General features: G+C 42.4%; 1 protein-coding gene across 5 annotated transcripts in view; it reads left to right on the forward strand.

Moving 5' to 3' along the window:
* The window catches only part of USP18 (ubiquitin specific peptidase 18), a 59,018-nt gene extending 41,874 nt beyond the window's left edge, over positions 1–17,144 (forward strand). For all 5 annotated transcript variants that reach the window (XM_069490332.1, XM_069490336.1, XM_069490333.1 and 2 more), the window contains 7 exons: positions 9,997–10,076; positions 10,363–10,509; positions 11,342–11,437; positions 12,240–12,407; positions 14,689–14,808; positions 15,319–15,368; positions 16,620–17,144. In XM_069490332.1, coding sequence (XP_069346433.1) covers positions 9,997–10,076; positions 10,363–10,509; positions 11,342–11,437; positions 12,240–12,407; positions 14,689–14,808; positions 15,319–15,368; positions 16,620–16,665 — 707 coding nt within the window. In that variant the 3' untranslated portion in view covers positions 16,666–17,144. The remainder of the gene's footprint in view (positions 1–9,996; positions 10,077–10,362; positions 10,510–11,341; positions 11,438–12,239; positions 12,408–14,688; positions 14,809–15,318; positions 15,369–16,619) is intronic.
* Positions 17,145–17,685: the final 541 nt, after the last annotated feature.

A 17,685-nucleotide genomic window follows, 5' to 3' on the forward strand; every position in this document is an offset into this window, starting at 1 on the left:
TTATTTTTCATTCTGTTAATGTGGTATATCACATTAATTGATTTACATATGTTAAAGCAACCTTGCATCCCAGGGATAAATCCCACTTGGTCATGCTATATAATCTTTTTGACTCCTTGTTGAATTGGGTATTTTATTGAGGATTTTAGCATCTAGGTTCATCAGAGATGTTGGCCTGTATTTTCTTGTTTTGTTTTGTTTGTTTGTTTTGGTGGTGGTGGTGGTGTTTTCTTATGGTATCTTTGTCTGGCTTTGGTATCAAGGTAATGCTTGCCTTATTAAATGAGTTTCAAAATATTACCTCTAGTTCTATTTTTTGGGAATAGTTTAAGAAGGATTGGTTTTAATTCTCCTTTGAATGTTTGGTAGAATTCAGCCCTGAAGCCATCTGGGTGGACTTTTCTTTGTTGGGAAATTTGTGAGTACTGATTCTCCTTATTCATTATTGGTCTGTTCAGACCTTATATTTTTTTATTGATTCAGTCATGGTAGATTGTATGTTTCTAGGAATTTATCATTTCCTCTAGGTTATCCAATTTGTTGGTATATGACTGTTCATGATAATTTCTTATAATCCTTTTTAATTCTGAGGTGCCAATTGTAATTGCTCCTCTTTCATATCTGCTTTTATTTAGTGATTATTCTCTTTTTTATTAGTTATTCTGGCTGAGGGATTGTTGATTTTATTTTTTTGAAAAAACTAACTCTTAATTTTGTTGAGTTTTCTAGTTTTTCTGTTTTCTATTTGATTTGCTTCAGCTCTAATATTTATTATTTCCTTCTTTCTGCAAACCTGGGGTTTAGTTTGTTCTTCTTTTTCTAGTTCATTAACAAGTAAAGTTATGTTGTATATTTGAGGTCTTTTTAATGTAGGCATTCATCATTATAAAATTCTCCCTTAGTACTGGTTTTTCTGCATCCCATAAGTTTAGGTGAGTTGTGTTTTCATTTTCATTCATCTCGAAATATTTTTAAAATTGCCTTTCAGTTTTCTCTCTGACCCAGTGGTTGTTCTTGAGTGTGTTATTTAGCTTCCACATATTTGTAAATTTTCCAATTTTATTGCTGTTATTGATTTCTAGTTTCATTCCATTGTGGTTGGAAAAGATACTTGAAATGATTTTGTTCTTAAATTTGGCAAGACTTGTTTTATGACCTAACATGAGATCTATCCTGGAGATGTTCTGTGTGCACTTGAGGTAAATCTGTATTCTCTGTTGGGTGGAAAGTTCTGTATATGTCTCTTAGGTCTATTTGGTCTTAAGTGTTGTTCAAGTCCACTATTTCTCTGTCAATTTTCTGTTTTATATTCTATTATTGAAAGTGATATGTTACCAGGTGCGGTGGCTCACGCCTGTAATCCTAGTACTCTGGGAGACCGAGGCGGGTGGATCTCTCGAGGTCAGGAGTTCGAGATCAGCCTGAGCAAGAGCAAGACCCCATCTCTACTAAAAATAGAAAGAAATTAGCTGGACAACTAAAAATATATAGAAAAAATTAGGCGGACATGGTGGTGCATGTCTGTAGTCCCAGCTACTCGGGAGGCTGAGGCAGTAGGATCGCTTAAGCCCAGGAGTTTGAGGTTGCTGTGAGCTAGTCTGACACCCGGCACTCACCCTAGCCCGGGCAATAAAATGAGACTCTGTCTCAAAAAAAAAAAAAAAAAAAGAAAGTGATATATTGAAGTCTCCTACTATTAATATTATACTATTGTTGTCAATTTGTCCTTTCAGATCTGTCAATATTTACTTTTTATACTTATGCACTCTTTTATTGGTTGCAGATTTATTTACATTTGTTATATTTTCCCGTTGGATTAACCCTTTTATCATTATGTAATAATTTTCTTTGTCGTTAGTCACAGTTATTGACTTAAAACTACTTTGTCTGATATAAGTGTACCTAGTCCTGTATTCTTTTGGTTACCATTTGCATGGGATATATTTTTCCATCCCTTCACCTTTAGCCTATGTGTATCCTTGAATCTAAAATGAGTTCCTTGTAGACAACATATAGTAGGATCTTGTTTTTTCATTTAGCCACTCTGTATCTTTTCACTAGGGAGTCTAATCCATTTACATTTAGAGTAATTATTGATATGTAAGGATTTACTATTACCGTTTTGTTAACTGTGATTTGTTTTGTAGTTCTTTTGTCCCTCTTTTTTCTAACCATCTTCTTGTCTTTTATTTATTTTTTGTATTGATAAATTTGGGTTCCTTTTTTTTTTGCTTTTGTGTAGGTTCTAGAGGTATTTTCTTTTTATTTACCAAGCAGCTTCCATAAAATATCTTATAACAGTCTATTTTGAGTTGATAATAATTTAATTTCCCTTAAATTAAAGTGGAAGAACTCTCCACTTTTACAAACTCTCCTTCCTCCACATTATATGCTATTGATGTCACAATAGATACCAATTTATATTATGTAGGCCGGGCGCGGTGGCTCACGCCTGTAATCCTAGCACTCTGGGAGGCCGAGGTGGGCGGATCGTTTGAGCTCAGGAGTTCGAGACCAGCCTGAGCAAGAGCGAGACCCCATCTCTACTAAAAATAGAAAGAAATTATATGGACAGCTAAAATATATATATAGAAAAAATTAGCCGGGCATGGTGGTGCATGCCTGTAGTCCCAGCTACTCAGGAGGCTGAGACAGGAGGATCGCTTGAGCTCAGGAGTTTGAGGTTGCCGTGAGCTAGGCTGACGCCACGGCACTCACTCTAGCCTGGGCAACAGAGTGAGACTCTGTCTCAACAACAACAACAAAAAAATTTATATTATGTAAGCGTTAAGATAATTTAATTATATTTGTTTTAATACTTCTGTCTTTTATCTTTTATGTTAGAATTAAAAGCTATTTACCCACCACCATTATAGTAGTACCATATTCTCTTTTTGTCTATATATTTATCTTTGCCAGTGAGTTTCATACTTTCTTATGCTCTTGTGATACAGTTTAGTGTCCTTTTGTTTTACTTTGAATAAATTCCATTAGCATTTTTGGTAAGATAAGTCTAATGGTGATAAACTCCCTCAGTTTTTGTTTATCTGAGAAAGTCTTTGGCTCACCTTCATTTTTGGAGGACACATTTGCCAGGTGTAGTATTCTTGGTGGACAGTTGTTGTCCTATATCATTACACTTCCTTTTGGCCTGCAAAGTTTTTGTTGAAAAAATCTGCCTATGTATTTATGGAGCTTCCTTTGTATATAACAAGTTGCCTTTCTCTTGCTGCACTCTTGAACTTTTGATAATTGATTATAATGTGTCTTGGTGTGGGTCTCTTTAGATTAATCTTATTGGTGTCCTTTGGGATTCCTGGATCTGGATTTCTACTTCCTTCCTAGGTTGGGATGATTTCAGTCATTATAGTACCACATCATTAAACAATGGAGATATGTTCTGAGACATGTGTTGATGGGTGATTTCATAATTGTGTCAACATCATAGCATGTACTTACACAAACCTAGATGATATAGCCTACTAAACATCTGGGCTATATGATATAGCTACTGTTGATTATGTGGTTTGTCATTGACTGAAATGCCATTATGCAGTTCATGACTATTACTTCTTTGTATAAGCTTTTTGTCTCTTCTCTGTCTCTCCTCTTTCTAGCACCCTGATAATGCATATATTGGTCTGCTTGATGTTGTTCCATAACTTTCTTAAGCTGTCTTCACTCTTTTTCATTCTTTTTTTTTGTATGTTTTGTTTTGTTTTTGAGACAGAGTCTCACTCTGTTGCCTGGGCTAGAGTGCCGTGGCATCAGCCTAGCTCACAGCAACCTCAGACTCCTGGGCTCAAGTGATCCTCCTGTCTCAGCCTCCCAAGTAGCTGGGACTACAGGCATGCACCACCATGCCCGGCTAATTTTTTCTATATATTATTTTTAGCTGTCCATATAATTTCTTTCTATTTTTAGTAGAGGTGGGGTCTTGCTCTTGCTCAGGCTGGTCTCGAACTCCTGAGCTCAAACAATCCACCCGCCTTTGCCTCACAGAGTGCTAGGATTACAGGCATGAGCCACCGTGCCCGGCCTCTCTTTTTCATTCTTTTTGTGCTCCTTTGAATGGATGATTTCCAATGACCTGTCATCTAATATACTAATCTTTTATTCTGCTTGATCTAGTCTGTTGCTGAGCTTCTCTATTGAATTTTTATTTCAGTTATTATATTCTTCAGCTCTATGATTTCTGTTTGGTGCTTTTACATTTTTTTGTCTCTTTGTTAAAATTCTCACTTGTTCTCGCATTATTCTCCTGGCTTTGGTGAGCATCCTTATAATTATTATTTTGAATTGTCTGTGAGGTAAGTCACTTATCCCCATTTCATTAGGGGCAGTTTCTGGAGATTTATCTTGTTATATTGTTTGGAACATATTTCTCTGTTTCTTTGTTTTTCTTGATTCTCTGTTGTTTTCTGTGCATTAAGTAAAAAAGAACTTGTGCTGGGCATGGTGGCTCATGCCTGTAATGCCGCGCTTTGGAAGGCCAAGGTGGGAGGATCCTTTAAGGCCAGGAGTTTGAGACCAGCCTGGGCAACATAATGAGACCCCATGTCTAGAAAAAGTTTGTAAAAATTAGTCGGACATGGTGGCATACATCTGTAGTCCTAGTTACTCAGGAGGCTGAAGTGGGAGGACTCTGTGAGCCCAGAAGTTCAAGGTTGCAGTGAGCTATGATTGCACCACTGCACTCTAGTCATGGTGACAGAAACCCTGTCTCTTAAAAAAAAAAAAAAGAAAGAAAGAAAGAAAAACACTTCTCCCAGTCTTATTATGCTGGCCTTATGTAGGAGCTGAGCCTATTAATAAGCCTGGCCAGAGAATCAGGGTACCTCTTGAACTTTTGTGCTTGCCTAAACTGCCATCTATGGTCAGGCAAGGTGGCTCACGCCTGTCATCCTAGTACTCTGGGAGGCCGAGGCTGGAGAATTGCTTGAGCTTAGGAGTTTGAGACCAGCCTGAGCAAGAGTGAGACCCTCTTTCTACTAAAAATAGTAAAAATTAGCCGGGTGTGGTGGCGCATGCCTGTAGTCCCAGCTACTCGGGAGGCTGAGGCAGAAGGATGGCTTGAGCCCACCAGTAGTCTGGGATTGCTGTGACCTAGGCTGACACTATGGCACTCTAGCCAGGGTGATAGAGTGAGACACTCTCAAAAAAAAAAAAAAAAAAAAAAAAAACAAAAAACCAAAAAAACCTGCCACCTATGTTCTTAGTGGCCCTCAGGAGATTAGAACTTGTCAAATCCCATCAGTGTCCCAAGACAGGGGAGATATCAGCTAGTCCTTTGACATGCAGCTGGAGAAGCTGGGGTATTAAATGTGTATTCCAGTTTTTTCTATACTCAGGGAAAATCTGGAAGCTACAGTTTATCTCCCACTTCCTCTGCAATAAGCTGGAGAGAGGACCTGTGGCAAATTGCCTACACTCTTATCTAAACTGGAGTCTTTCAACCCATGGTTTTGCTCTTTGTCACCCCAGGGGCCTAGCAAATACTGTCTCCTGTCTGCTGTCGGAGACAAACCAATTAGCTGGGGGCTTGCTCTATCTCTAGAGCAAACCCTTGGGAAGAGATGTGGAAAGTACCCACATACCCGTCCAGGCTCTCAGAGGACTGCTGATTGCCTGCTCTGTCAGTTCCAGGCGGATAGAAGCCCTAGGACAGCGGCTGCAAATGTGCAAACTCCTTCCAGGCAGAAACTGGGAGCTGAGCATTTTTGCCTATTTTCTCTGCACTGAGCCTGATCCACTCAGTGGATAGACGCTGCTTGCATGCCCATTTAAAACCTATTCTTTGGTATTGTGCTCCTGGGGCACTCATGGATGAGGAGCCCCATCAGCTCCCAAAGCTAGGTGAGTTTGGGAGCTAGTCCTTTGTGTGAGAGCTATAAAAGTTGTGTGCTTGATGTGTTGACAAATTGCGTCTAAGCAGAAGTTGGAGACCTGATTTTATTCCAGAGCAAGCCATGGAGGAGAAAGTATGGGAAGAGCCCACATGCCTGTTCAGGTTCCTGGAAATCTATTATCGACTTGCCCACTAGCTTCTCTCGATGCAGGCTAGTTAGAAGCCCATCCTCAGACAGCAGATGGAAAAGTGTGCAGACAAACCCCTTCTAGGGAAGAAACTGGAAGAAACTGGGAGCCTGTTTCCTCTGTCTTGAGCCCAGGGGTATAGCTGCGTGAAGGGCTCACATGCCATTTAAAACTGCATCTTTGCTGTCTGTGGCCTCCGGGGATTTGTGAATGCTGACTCATATGTGCTCCCAGCACTTGGTGATGTAGGAGCCCAAACCCTTGGGTGGGAACCATAAGAAGTTGAGGCACTCTATGTGTGGCCCCAACCCTTCACCCCTCAGGAAGCTGGGGGTGGGGACTCCCTCCTGATTGTCTAGGACGGGGTTTGTGGCATGAGTGTGTCTCAGCTTTTCTAACCCATTTTGGTGTATTTTCTTCATTACCCCATGTGTAGGATTCTCTCAACTAGTTTCTGGGATTTTTTTCTCTGAGGGAATTGATCTGTATGTGGATGTTTTTTCAGTGTGTCCATGGAAGGAGGGAACATAGGAGCCTCCTACACCACCATCTTGCTTACATCACATTCTATAATTCTTTTTGCACATAAGATGATTTGCTTACATTTTGTTGAGGACTTTTGCGTTTATGTTCATGAGAGATATTGGTTTCTAGGTTTTTTTCTTGTAATGTCTTTGTCTGGTTTTGGTATTAGGATAATGCTGGCCTCATAGAATGAGTTAGGAAGTATTCTATTCTGCTTTTATCTTCTGGAAGAGATTGTAGAGAAGTGGTGGTGAACCCATCTGGGCACCATGTTCATTTGTCCTTCCATTTCTCAGTCTGGGTAATCTCGAGTGACCTGTCTCCAAGTTTGCTGATTCTTTATTCTACAGCTCGAATTTGCTGTTGACCTCTAGTGAATTTTTTATTTTAGCTGTTGTATTTATGAACTCAAGAATTTCTATTTGGACCTTTTAAAATAATTTTTTCTTTATTGATATTCTTTGTTTGGTGAGATATCATTTTCATACTTTCTTTTAATTCTTTTGCCATGATTTTCTTTAGTTCTTTGGACATACTGCAATAGCTAATCTAAAGTCTTTGTCTAATAAGTCCAACATCTGGGGCTTCTCGGTGACAATTTCTACTGATTGCTTTTTTTCCTGTGTGTGGGCCATACTTTTTTGTTTCATTGTATGCCTTGTATTTTTTGTTTAAAAAATGAACATTTTAGGTAATATAACGTGGCAACATTGGACATCAGAGACCCCCACACCAGGGCTGGTTGTTCTTGTTTTATTGTCCTTTTTGTTGTTGTTGCTCTTTGTTTAGTGACTTTCCTGAACTAATTCTGTAAAGTCTACATTCCCTATAGTGTGTGGCCACTGAAATCTCTGAAGTTAGCTTAGTGGTCAGATAATAATTGGTCAGAGATTTCCGTAAATGCCTTGCACCAGTAAGTCTCCCACAGTTTGCCCAGGGCCTCTCTGTGTCTGCCCGGGCACACTTCCAAAGCTCAGGCAGTTTATGACTCTGTATTAGACTTCAGTTCTTTCTTGCACATGACCTCAATGTCAGCCTGAGATGAGAGACTGGGGCCCTCTCAGGTCTTTCTTGGGCATGCATGTGGACTTGTAGATCTCTAGAAACATGTCAGTGGTTTTCAAAGTCCCCTGTGGACATCTTGTTCTCCAGATCTTTCAAGTTTTTTGCCAGGTTTTTGTTTGCCCAAATGACACTGTAGCCTTAGGTAACTGCATTGTTGAACAGTTGTTACTGAGTGTTTTCCACAAATGCCCAGGGGAGAGGGATTTTCTTCTGAGTGAGCTCGGAATCAGGCCAAACAACGACACACCCTGGGGTTTTTCCATGGAGCTGCAAGACAGGTCAAATTATAAAAGTGCTCTTGGGATGGGACTTTCTGAGAAACTCCAGTCCTGGTCTGACCTCTGCAGTGGTTGCAAAGCTGTTGGTTTTCATAGCTTCTGTGGTTGCAGGCCTGTTGGTGTTCAAGGCTACTATAGAGCTGGGAAGAAGGGAACGGGAATAGGCCAAGTTTAAAAAGCCATAAACTCTACTCTTTTAACTTAGGTTCAGCAGTTTTTCTCGGATAAACATTTCTCAGATTGTTGTAAACTTTGGTTAATTTTCAGAGTTCTGAAAAAGTTGATTTGACAACTTCTGCCAGCATTCTCATTGCTTCTATGGAGGAGCAGGTCGATGGAGGCCCGTGCTCCACCATTGCAGTTGTATTCTCACCTTCATTTAGCTTTCCATAGCAGTTTGTATACCTTATTTTTCTTATTTTAAAAAATTCTTCTTTGCATTATGATCATTTAGATACTTGTCCTCCACTAGAATACAGGTTTCTTAAGGACAGGAACTTTCTCTGGCAATGCCTTGCATATAGCAGGTATTAAATAAGCTGTGGGTTGGGCAAGGACCCCTGTATTTCTTAGATGAATGGGGACCCTTGGTCCTGATATGGTCAGATGATGCCAGTGTCTCCATGTGGCAAGGCTATCTGACTTCCTTCACATCCAGTGCCAGCTCAGTGACAGGCAGCCTTCTGTATACAATTCCCTAGAGAACATCACCTTAACCCTGCTCCTAGAATGTCATTGAGTTCAGGATTCATTATCTTGGAATGTAGATTAATCTATTCAACCAATATATAGTATTCACCAATTATGTGCCAGGCGTTGTGCTGGTGTTATAGATAAGGAACAAAGCTGACGGTCTTTGCCTCCATGGAGCTTACAGTTTAGAGGAGAGATAGAACAAAACCAAAACCAAAACCAAATCAAACCCCCAAAATGTTCAGTACAAATTGTGATAAGTATCATGAAGGAAAGAAAATGGTGTTGAGATGGCAGCTTTAGCACATTTACAATAACCACCTTTTCTTGCAACATCTTTGCATTTTATCACTCACCTTTCCTTTTTTTTTTTTTTTGAGACAGAGTCTCACTCTGTTGCCCGGGCTAGAGTGAGTGCCATGGCGTCAGTCTAGCTCACAGCAACCTCAAACTCCTGGGCTCAAGCGATCCTACTGCCTCAGCCTCCCGAGTAGCTGGGACTACAGGCATGCGCCACCATGCCCGGCTCATTTTTTCTATATATGTATTTTAGTTGTCCATATAATTTCTTTCTAATTTTTAGTAGAGACAGGGTCTCACTCTTGCTCAGGCTGGTCTCGAACTCCTGACCTCGAGCGATCCACCCGCCTCGGCCTCCCAGAGTGCTAGGATTACAGGCGTGACCCACCGCACCCGGCCCCACTCACCTTTCCTTTTGTAAAATAGTTCTCAGTGTGTTTTCCATTTCTTTGGCTTCCCAGGTTTCTTTAAACTCAACATTTTAAAATTCATTTATATTTGTTCACAACGCTGTCAGCCTTACATTTACCTGTATGACATGCACAATTCACTGTTTAACTCCAGCTTCCTTAGCCGGCATCAGCTGACGCTGAGATGGTTCTTTCCGTCTTAGCTTTCCTAGATACCTTTGGGGAAAACTTGGGTCAGATATGCGTATTGGGAAACTGCTCAATTTTTAGGAGGGTGAATAAAGAAAATACATAAAGGGGCTGAGGACTGGATGGCCATGGGAGTTAGAGTGTTGGCTCGGTATAGACAGTGATTTGATACAGACAGAGGAAAATCCACTATTGATGATTGGTTCTATCTGGCTGGGCCCCCAGTAGGGGCCAGTAGGGGTGGCTGCTAAGTGAGAGGACAGGAACCTTGTGTAATACAGTGGGACTGGAGCGTCAGTTTTAAGAGGAGCTCTGAAAAATCAAATACAAGCTTATTTTTCACTTATTGATGCCTAATATTTAGTGCAAACAGCCTATCTGCGGGGGAGGAGAAGACAAAGTGATGAGGATTCGTGTCTTCTAGGTAGTTAGGGCACAAGGGTATGAGGAGTGTCTCTGGTGGCCTCACTAACTGGGCTGTTACTTTTCTCTCTGGCCAGTGTTTGTCCAGCATGATGCTGCTCAACTCTACCTCACGATCTGGAACCTAATTAAGGACCAAATCACTGATGTGGACTTGGTAAGAACCTAGAACCAGGGAACTCAGAAGTTTAAGATGCTGCTCATTGAACTCATTCAACTATTGTTTATGTGTAGAGAGGAGTAAAAGCGTTAATTCACATAAAATGCTTATCACGTTCCATAATGTGGTTATTGTTGGTCCATAATATTTTGCACCTTTATGTGTGAAGCGCATTAGTGGCTACCATTTTGGAGCTTCTGTCCATCGGCTCCAACTTCTGGAAACTGGCCTAACCTCGTTTATGGATTTATCCATCTTACCTCTCTGCTCCTCCCTCTTGCAGGTGGAGAGGCTGCAGGCCCTGTCCGTGATCCAGATGAAGGAGTCCTTGGTTTGCCTCGACTGCGCAGCAGAGCGGAGCAGAAACAGCAGCATGCTGACACTCCCCCTTTCTCTTTTCGATGCGGATTCAAAGCCCCTAAAAACACTGGTGAGGAGTTTCTCTTGGTGGATTTGCTGCTCCCATATGTCTCTTTTCCGTTGTTGTAACTGAATGCCCGAGACTGAGTGGTTTCTGAAGAAAGGGGATTTGTTTCTTACAGTCCTGGAGGCTGGAAAGTGCAAGGTTGAGGGGCTGCATCTAGAGAGAGGCTTCTGGCTGCGGAGCCTGGCTGCAGCGTCCCAAGACGGTGCAGGAGGTCACACGCAAGGAGGCTGGGCGTGCTGCTCGGACCTGTCTTCCTTTCTTACGAAGCCTCCAGTCCCATTCCCACGACAACCCGCCAGTCCAGTAGCCCATTAATCCATGAATGGCTTAATTCATTCATGAGGGCAGAGCCCTGTGACCCAGTGACTGTAAAGCGCCCCCCGCCCCCGTACTGCCACACGGGGGGGTCAAGTTTCAACGTGAGTTTTTGGGAGGACAAACATTCAAAACATAGCACTATACAACCCAACGTTGCCAAATCCCCCTCGCTTTTTTTTTTTTTTTTTAATCTACCCTTGGCTTTTAAAAAGTCACTTTTTATTACGTTCACATGGCTCTAGCCAATTTTCCTTTTGCTTTGGCAAAAAAACATTTTTTCCCTCCTACTTCGGCTTTCGTCACACTGCTCCCCTAACAAACGCCCCTCCTGCTCTGTGCCTTCCGTCAGCACGTGCTTTTGGAGATCCTGCCAAGTGCACCACACCAGGCCAGACGTCAAGGGGGAACGAAGAGAACCAGGAAAAAAGCTTAAATCGCCACCTGCAGGGTGTGGGGAGGTTGTGCTCTGCATGGGAAATACCAACCCTGCTTTTCCCTGTTCTCCTGGGTGGGACAGGAAGATGCCCTGCACTGTTTCCTCCAGCCCAGGGAGCTGTCGAGCACCAGCAAGTGCTTCTGTGAGAACTGTGGGAAGAAGACGCGAGGGAAACAGGTACTCACTCCCTAAAATCAGACACAGTCATCCCTTGGCATACACGGGGGCTTGGTTCCAGGACCCTGGCTCTTACCAAATCCGGGCATACTCAAGTCTCACAGTCTGCCCCATGGAACCCGCGTATATGAAAAGTGGGCCGGTTTCACGTCCCGCAAACACTGTATTTTTGGTCGGCATCTGGTTGCGGATATGGAGGAGGGCTGACTGTATTTACTGAAAAAAGAAATCCACATGTAAGTGGACCCACCCTCCAGTTCAAATCTGTGTGGTCAAGGATCAGCTGTGCTTCAGTGGTCTGCGGTGGCCGCTAGTGGATTTCCTGATGGAGTCTTCAGAGGCCCCAGGAGCTCCTCATGGTAGTTGAGGGAGGGAGTGTCAGGCTAGCATCTGGGATCCTGGGGTCTCTGATTTCCAGAGCTGCGCACGTGGCTTCTCAGATCACACCACGGAGAGGGACAGAGCCTTTTAAGGACAAGAGGAGAAGGTCTGAGAGCAGTGGGCAGGGTTTTTTCCCTCAGCTTCCTAGGGCAGACTCCATAGTTCCCCTGGGTTCTGGGACGTGTGCAGAGCCCCGGGGCTGCTTGTGGCTTTTGTGGGAGACGTGCAGTGTTGCAGTAGTCAAGTGCAGATCATTCTTAGTGGCCCTCGCCAGATTCAGCAGATGAGAACCATTAACTCTGTTATCTCATTCTGCTCTGATCTTTTTGGGAAGAACATACCACCAGCCCTGAAATTTCTCCGAATCTACCCATTTCAAGTGCCTTAGCACTTTATCACCACAGTGATTTTGCTTTTTCAGGTCTTGAAGCTGACCTGTTTGCCCCAGACCTTGACCTTCCACCTCATGCGATTCTGCATCAGGAATTCACAGACAAAAAAGATCTGCCACTCACTGTATTTCCCCCAGAACCTGGACTTCAGTCAGGTCCTTCCGACGGAGCAAGGCCTGTCCGACAGCGAGGCCCAGGTGAGGCTCCTCCCACCCTGCATCTCGGCACACACATGCCCCTCAGCTGGGCCCTAGACTGCTGGAAGTCACCCATTCATCAGATGGCATTGTCAGGTGTCTCCTCTGTGTCATTCTGTCATCCAAGGAATCACGTCCTCTGCTGACCATGCCTGGGATACACAGAGCAAGGGAAACCAGAGCTTGGAGAGATTCACAGAAGCATATTCGTATATTCAAAAGCACTTATATTTTAAACAGTATTTTAATGATGGAAATCTGTGTGTTCTTGAAGAACAATAGGTTATCACCATCAGTGCTATTTGTAGTTGCTTTTCTTTTAAGCTTCAAAAGACCTTATTTCTATTAATAAATATCAGGTTTGTGCTCAGATGCCTCACAGCACTGAGGGAAGGAGCCCACAATTCAGTATTTTCCTTTCGAAATAACATGTGGAATACTTTCAAATGCACAGGCAAACAGGACATGTTGCGTTCTGAGTACCAACCGCGTCCTTATTAAACAACCTGTGCCCACTTTGAGGATAAAATGGTAAAGTAGCCAGTTGACTGGGCCAAATTTAATCAAAGTGAAGTTGAATTCAATTTTCCTGAGATGATAACTTATCAGGAGATTCTGAGAGGAAAAAATGACACAAATGTCTTTTCCACATAGGTTTGAAATGCTACATGGCAGACTTTTTATTCCATATATATGGATCTGTTTTTGGACTGTGTTCTATTTTATGGATCTCTTTTCTCTTTATGCTCTAGAACCATGGTACTTAAAAAATTAAGGCCTAATAATATGCTATAATAGCTCCAGTTATTACAGAATTTCTTTACCTATTTAGGGCATATACATTTCACAGGATTCTCGTTTTCTGTCCTTCTAGTTTTCCGTATTTCTGCCTGCACAGTCTGCCTGATGAGGTATATTTAAAATTGTCTTCTACTTAAAAGACTTTGTTATGGAAATTTTCAAATATATACCAGAGTAGTGAAGAATTATACAATGAATCCCCACCTATCCATCAAACAGCTCTAACAGTTACCAAAACTCAGGGCCAGCCTTGCTCTCTCTACACCTCAGCCTCTACTGGATTATTCTGAAGCAAATCCCAGACATCATACTATTTCATCTGTAAATAATTCATTATGTCTCTCTAAAGAATAACCATTCTTTTTTCTAAACATAACCAACTCCATCTCGATTTCTTAGTACCATCAAATATCCAGCCAATATTCAGATTTCTCTGACTGTTCTATACTCTATGTGGTTTGTTTTAAAATAGATCCAAAAAAGGCCTACACTTTAATTTGGTTAAGTTTCTTTCTTTCTTTTTTTGGTTAAGTGGTGTTTTTTGTTTGTTTGTTTGTTTGTTTGTTTTTCAGTTTTCCACACCTTTTCTTTTCCTTGCAGTTTATTTGGTAAGAGTTTTTTTTAATATTCCAGAATTGGCTGGTTGGTGTCATTTAACATATTCCCTTAACCCCTTTATTTCTTGTAAACTAACAGTTAGATGCAGTTATTGCCCTGCATTTTTTCAAGTCCAGCATAAAGTCCTCAAATGAAAACAGAGAATAATTTGGACCCTCCATTCCGGGTGACTTAGCTTCGCTTGCACTACCCTCACTTCCCTTGCACTACCCTCTGTCTCCCCTCCCTGATCCTGTTTCCAGAGTCTCAGGTTGGGGCATTATTGGACTGGGGGAGAAACCCAACTGTGTTCTGCTGGCTCTTCACCACTCGTGGGAGAAAGTGCTAATTCTTGCCTTGGTCTTTGTGGCCCACCCCTCGTGACCTCCCAGCACCTTCCTGCCTTCCACATCCTCGGCATGCTCGGCTCTGTCGTGCTGCGGAGCCTTTGCAATCTCCGGATCCACACGCAAGAACACCCCCTTCCCGTAACTTGTCTGCCAATTGTGTTCATCCTTCAAGGTCACTTCAAGCATGTTTTCTCTGGGGTGCGTTCCCCAGCTCTTTAGACCTTCCTTAGCTGGTTGTTCTATGTCCATTTTGGGGCAGAATTGGGTCTTCCCAAATTACCTGTAAAGATATCTGGTATAAAACGTGCCATTATAATTCTGGTTTATCTATTTCTTTTTCAGTTAGTTGTGGGATTCCTGAGGTTAAGGACTGTTTTCTAGTAGCCTTGAAATACCACTACCTGGTATAGAGGAGGCAATGTATAAATGTGTGATGAAATAATGTGTTTTTTTTTTTAATTCAAGACTAGGGCTAGAAAAGGAAGGCTTATAGGTGAATCATTTTGTGCCTTGCCTCCTTCCAATCCCAACAGTATGAACTCTTCGCTGTGATCGCCCACGTAGGAATGGCCAGCTGTGGTCACTACTGTGCCTACATCCGGAATTCTGTGGATGGAAAATGGTTCTGCTTCAATGACTCCAATGTTTGCTGGGTGAGACACATCATCCAAAACATTGCCTCTTGCCCTGGGTTAGCCACCTTTAATAAAGTGTGAGCCCAAGACTGCATGGTCCTCAGACACATTGTGGTCCTGTTCTCTTGTGGGGCCTTTCGTGAGGTATTTGCCCTTTTCTGCATGAAGTCCCCATCAGGTTCACAGCTCTGTAAGAGTCCACTTACCTCAGTTTCTAGGTTTTTAGTGTTCTAGGCTGGGTGCCCTACAGACTCATGCTTTGTGGGAAACTTCTGGAAAGCAAGAAGAGTTAGAAATATATAAGTTAGGACTTTGCGATAAACAATGAAGTTTAAACAGAGGGACAAGGTACTAAAAAGACTTCATTATGCATAACATCCTATCTCTGGATGCTCCAGGTTCTTGGGAGTTACTGAGAGTGGGCTTGTCTGGAGGAGGGAGAGAGGGAAAATTATAGCACCCTGTACTCTGTGGATGCTGACTAAATGCCAGCTGGATGTTTGACTGCATTTGTTCGTGTACTTCCAGGTGTCCTGGGAAGACATCCAGTGTACCTACGGAAATCATAACTACCACTGGTAAGAAAAGTGCCTGGGTCATGGAGACCTGAGGAGCTTACACAGGGTTCTGGGAGCTGTATGAAATGTTGATGGATTCAGTTGTTACTATGACGCTGATGACTCCCCAGTGTCTAAGTGTACCATGCTTTTCTCACAACTTAGACTCCAGTCACACTGAAGGATAAGTCGCTCTCCAGACAAGCAGGGCCTCCCTCTTCCCCCTGCGGCTGTGCACATGTGGCTCCTGGCCTGGACTGCCCTCTCCTAATCTGCCCTCTGGGCAAATCCCACTCATGTTGTAACACTCATGGCCTTCTGCTCTGTGCCACCTTCACTGATTGACCGCAGCCTATTTGTAGGCCCTTCGCCTGTGCTCTCGCTGCGTTTTGAGCATACCTCCTTCGCAGCAAGGGTCACGTTGGGTTTCAGTGGTTTGCCTGCATAACTTGCTTTCACAGGAGAACATGAACTCTTTGGGGGGAAGGATCCCTTTTTTCATCTTTCTTTGTCTGGCTTGCATTTAGTGAGTGTCAATAAACATTTTTTAAAAATCAATAACTACAGAGACGAAGCTGGAGAAACGAAATCTGGATGACGTTAAAGCAGAGACTTTGTAAATTTTTTCAGCTGAGCTTCCAGATTGTGTACTAGATGGTATTTGAGGTGATTTTCAGCTGCAGAGGTAGACCCGGTCACTTGAACAATAACGAATTAGGTGAAACTTTGTCTGAAATGCTCCTTCTACTTTCTTTTTTTTTCTATCTTTCTTTTCCGTTTCTTCTAAGCATCTCTCCTAGATGCCCAATCTTGGTCACTTGCTGGTTGTCACTGATGCTCTCACTATTTTGAGATCAGAGCATGGCACATTTTCTCTGGAAAGGGCCAGAGAGAAAATATTTTGGGCTTTGTGGCCCATCTGGTCTCTGTTGCAACCACTTCCCTGCCCCGTAGCACAAAAGCAGCCGTAGATAGTATGTGAATGGATGAGCATGGCTGTGTTCCAGTTAAATTCATCTGTAAAAACAGGGTTGGATTTGGCTTGTGGGCCCATGGTTTGTCAAATTCTGATTTAAATATTAACTCATAGAAGCTTAGTGGTTATTTTCCCAAGTCACCCATTTTGTGTCCCTCTGAGGTGATGGATAGATGAAGACCTTCCAACAACCTGGAAGTTTCCTGATGTTTCTTGTCCTTACATGAATTACTAATGTATCGTTTCATGATGAATGTTTCATTTTGCTATGCTGATGCACGTTCTCTTCTTTCTAGGCAGGAAACTGCATATCTTCTGCTTTACATGAAGTCTGAGTCCTAATGGGTATACCCTAAATCTTCAGAGACTGACAAACCATCATTTTCCTTTTCTATTCCTGAATCTACCTAGTCTAAGAGGTTTTGCAATGAGGAGAAGCATCATTTTTAAACTGTATAAATAAACCTTATTTATAATCAGAGGTAATTATCAAAATATTTAACAATGACACTGGACAGGTACTGAGAGTCAGATAGATACTCTTACCAGTGGGCCCTGGCCACATAGCTAGGTCAGGGTTGTGGGGGTTCCCTGCTGTGCGAGGCACTAACTCTTTAGTTAGGAGATTACGGGGTGTCCAGGTGCTCCCAGGGAGGAGAGCAGTGCTGGTGGGAGGCATTTAGGTGGCAAGGGTCAGTGGTAGGAAAGTATTTCAATATTTTACAACTGATGTGACCATACTGATATGTACTGGCTGAATATCAGTCCTGTTTATTTTATTTTTAGAACCCATATAAATTACATATAAATCAAATGTTTTATATTTGTTCATTTATTCAGTAAATATTTATTGATCACCTATTCTCCATAAGATAGTGTACTAGGTACGATAATGAATAAACTTCTTTCTCTCAAAAGGAGTTTGCCGTGTAATAGGGGAGGGTAATTAAAACACATAACATACCAAGGGTTTGTGCTATAGGAACTCAAAGGCAAGGTAAATCACCTCTGTTGTGGGGCTCTGGGGGAAGGCTTCAGGCTGGAAGAGGTTAGGTTGGAGGACAACAATTTACAGGGAAAAGCATACTCAATGGCATGGACGAAAAAGGCAATGCTCAGCATTCAAAGACAATGCACAAACATGGCTTTTCTAACCAAGGAAGCAAGTGATGAGGGATAAGGATGGGAAGAGCCAATTTGACAAGTCATGAGGAACAATGAAGGGGTTCGAAAGGAGAGGAACACTTGGTTGCGTTCTGGTTAAACTAATCTGGGGGCCAGGGACATGGGTTAGAGACAAAGGTGGTGGTGGGAATCGAAAGCCATTTACGATCACCAGAGCCATTTTGGAGGAAGAATGGA

Source organism: Eulemur rufifrons, chromosome 16 (genome assembly GCF_041146395.1).
Source record: "Eulemur rufifrons isolate Redbay chromosome 16, OSU_ERuf_1, whole genome shotgun sequence".
Classification (NCBI taxonomy): domain Eukaryota; kingdom Metazoa; phylum Chordata; class Mammalia; order Primates; family Lemuridae; genus Eulemur; species Eulemur rufifrons.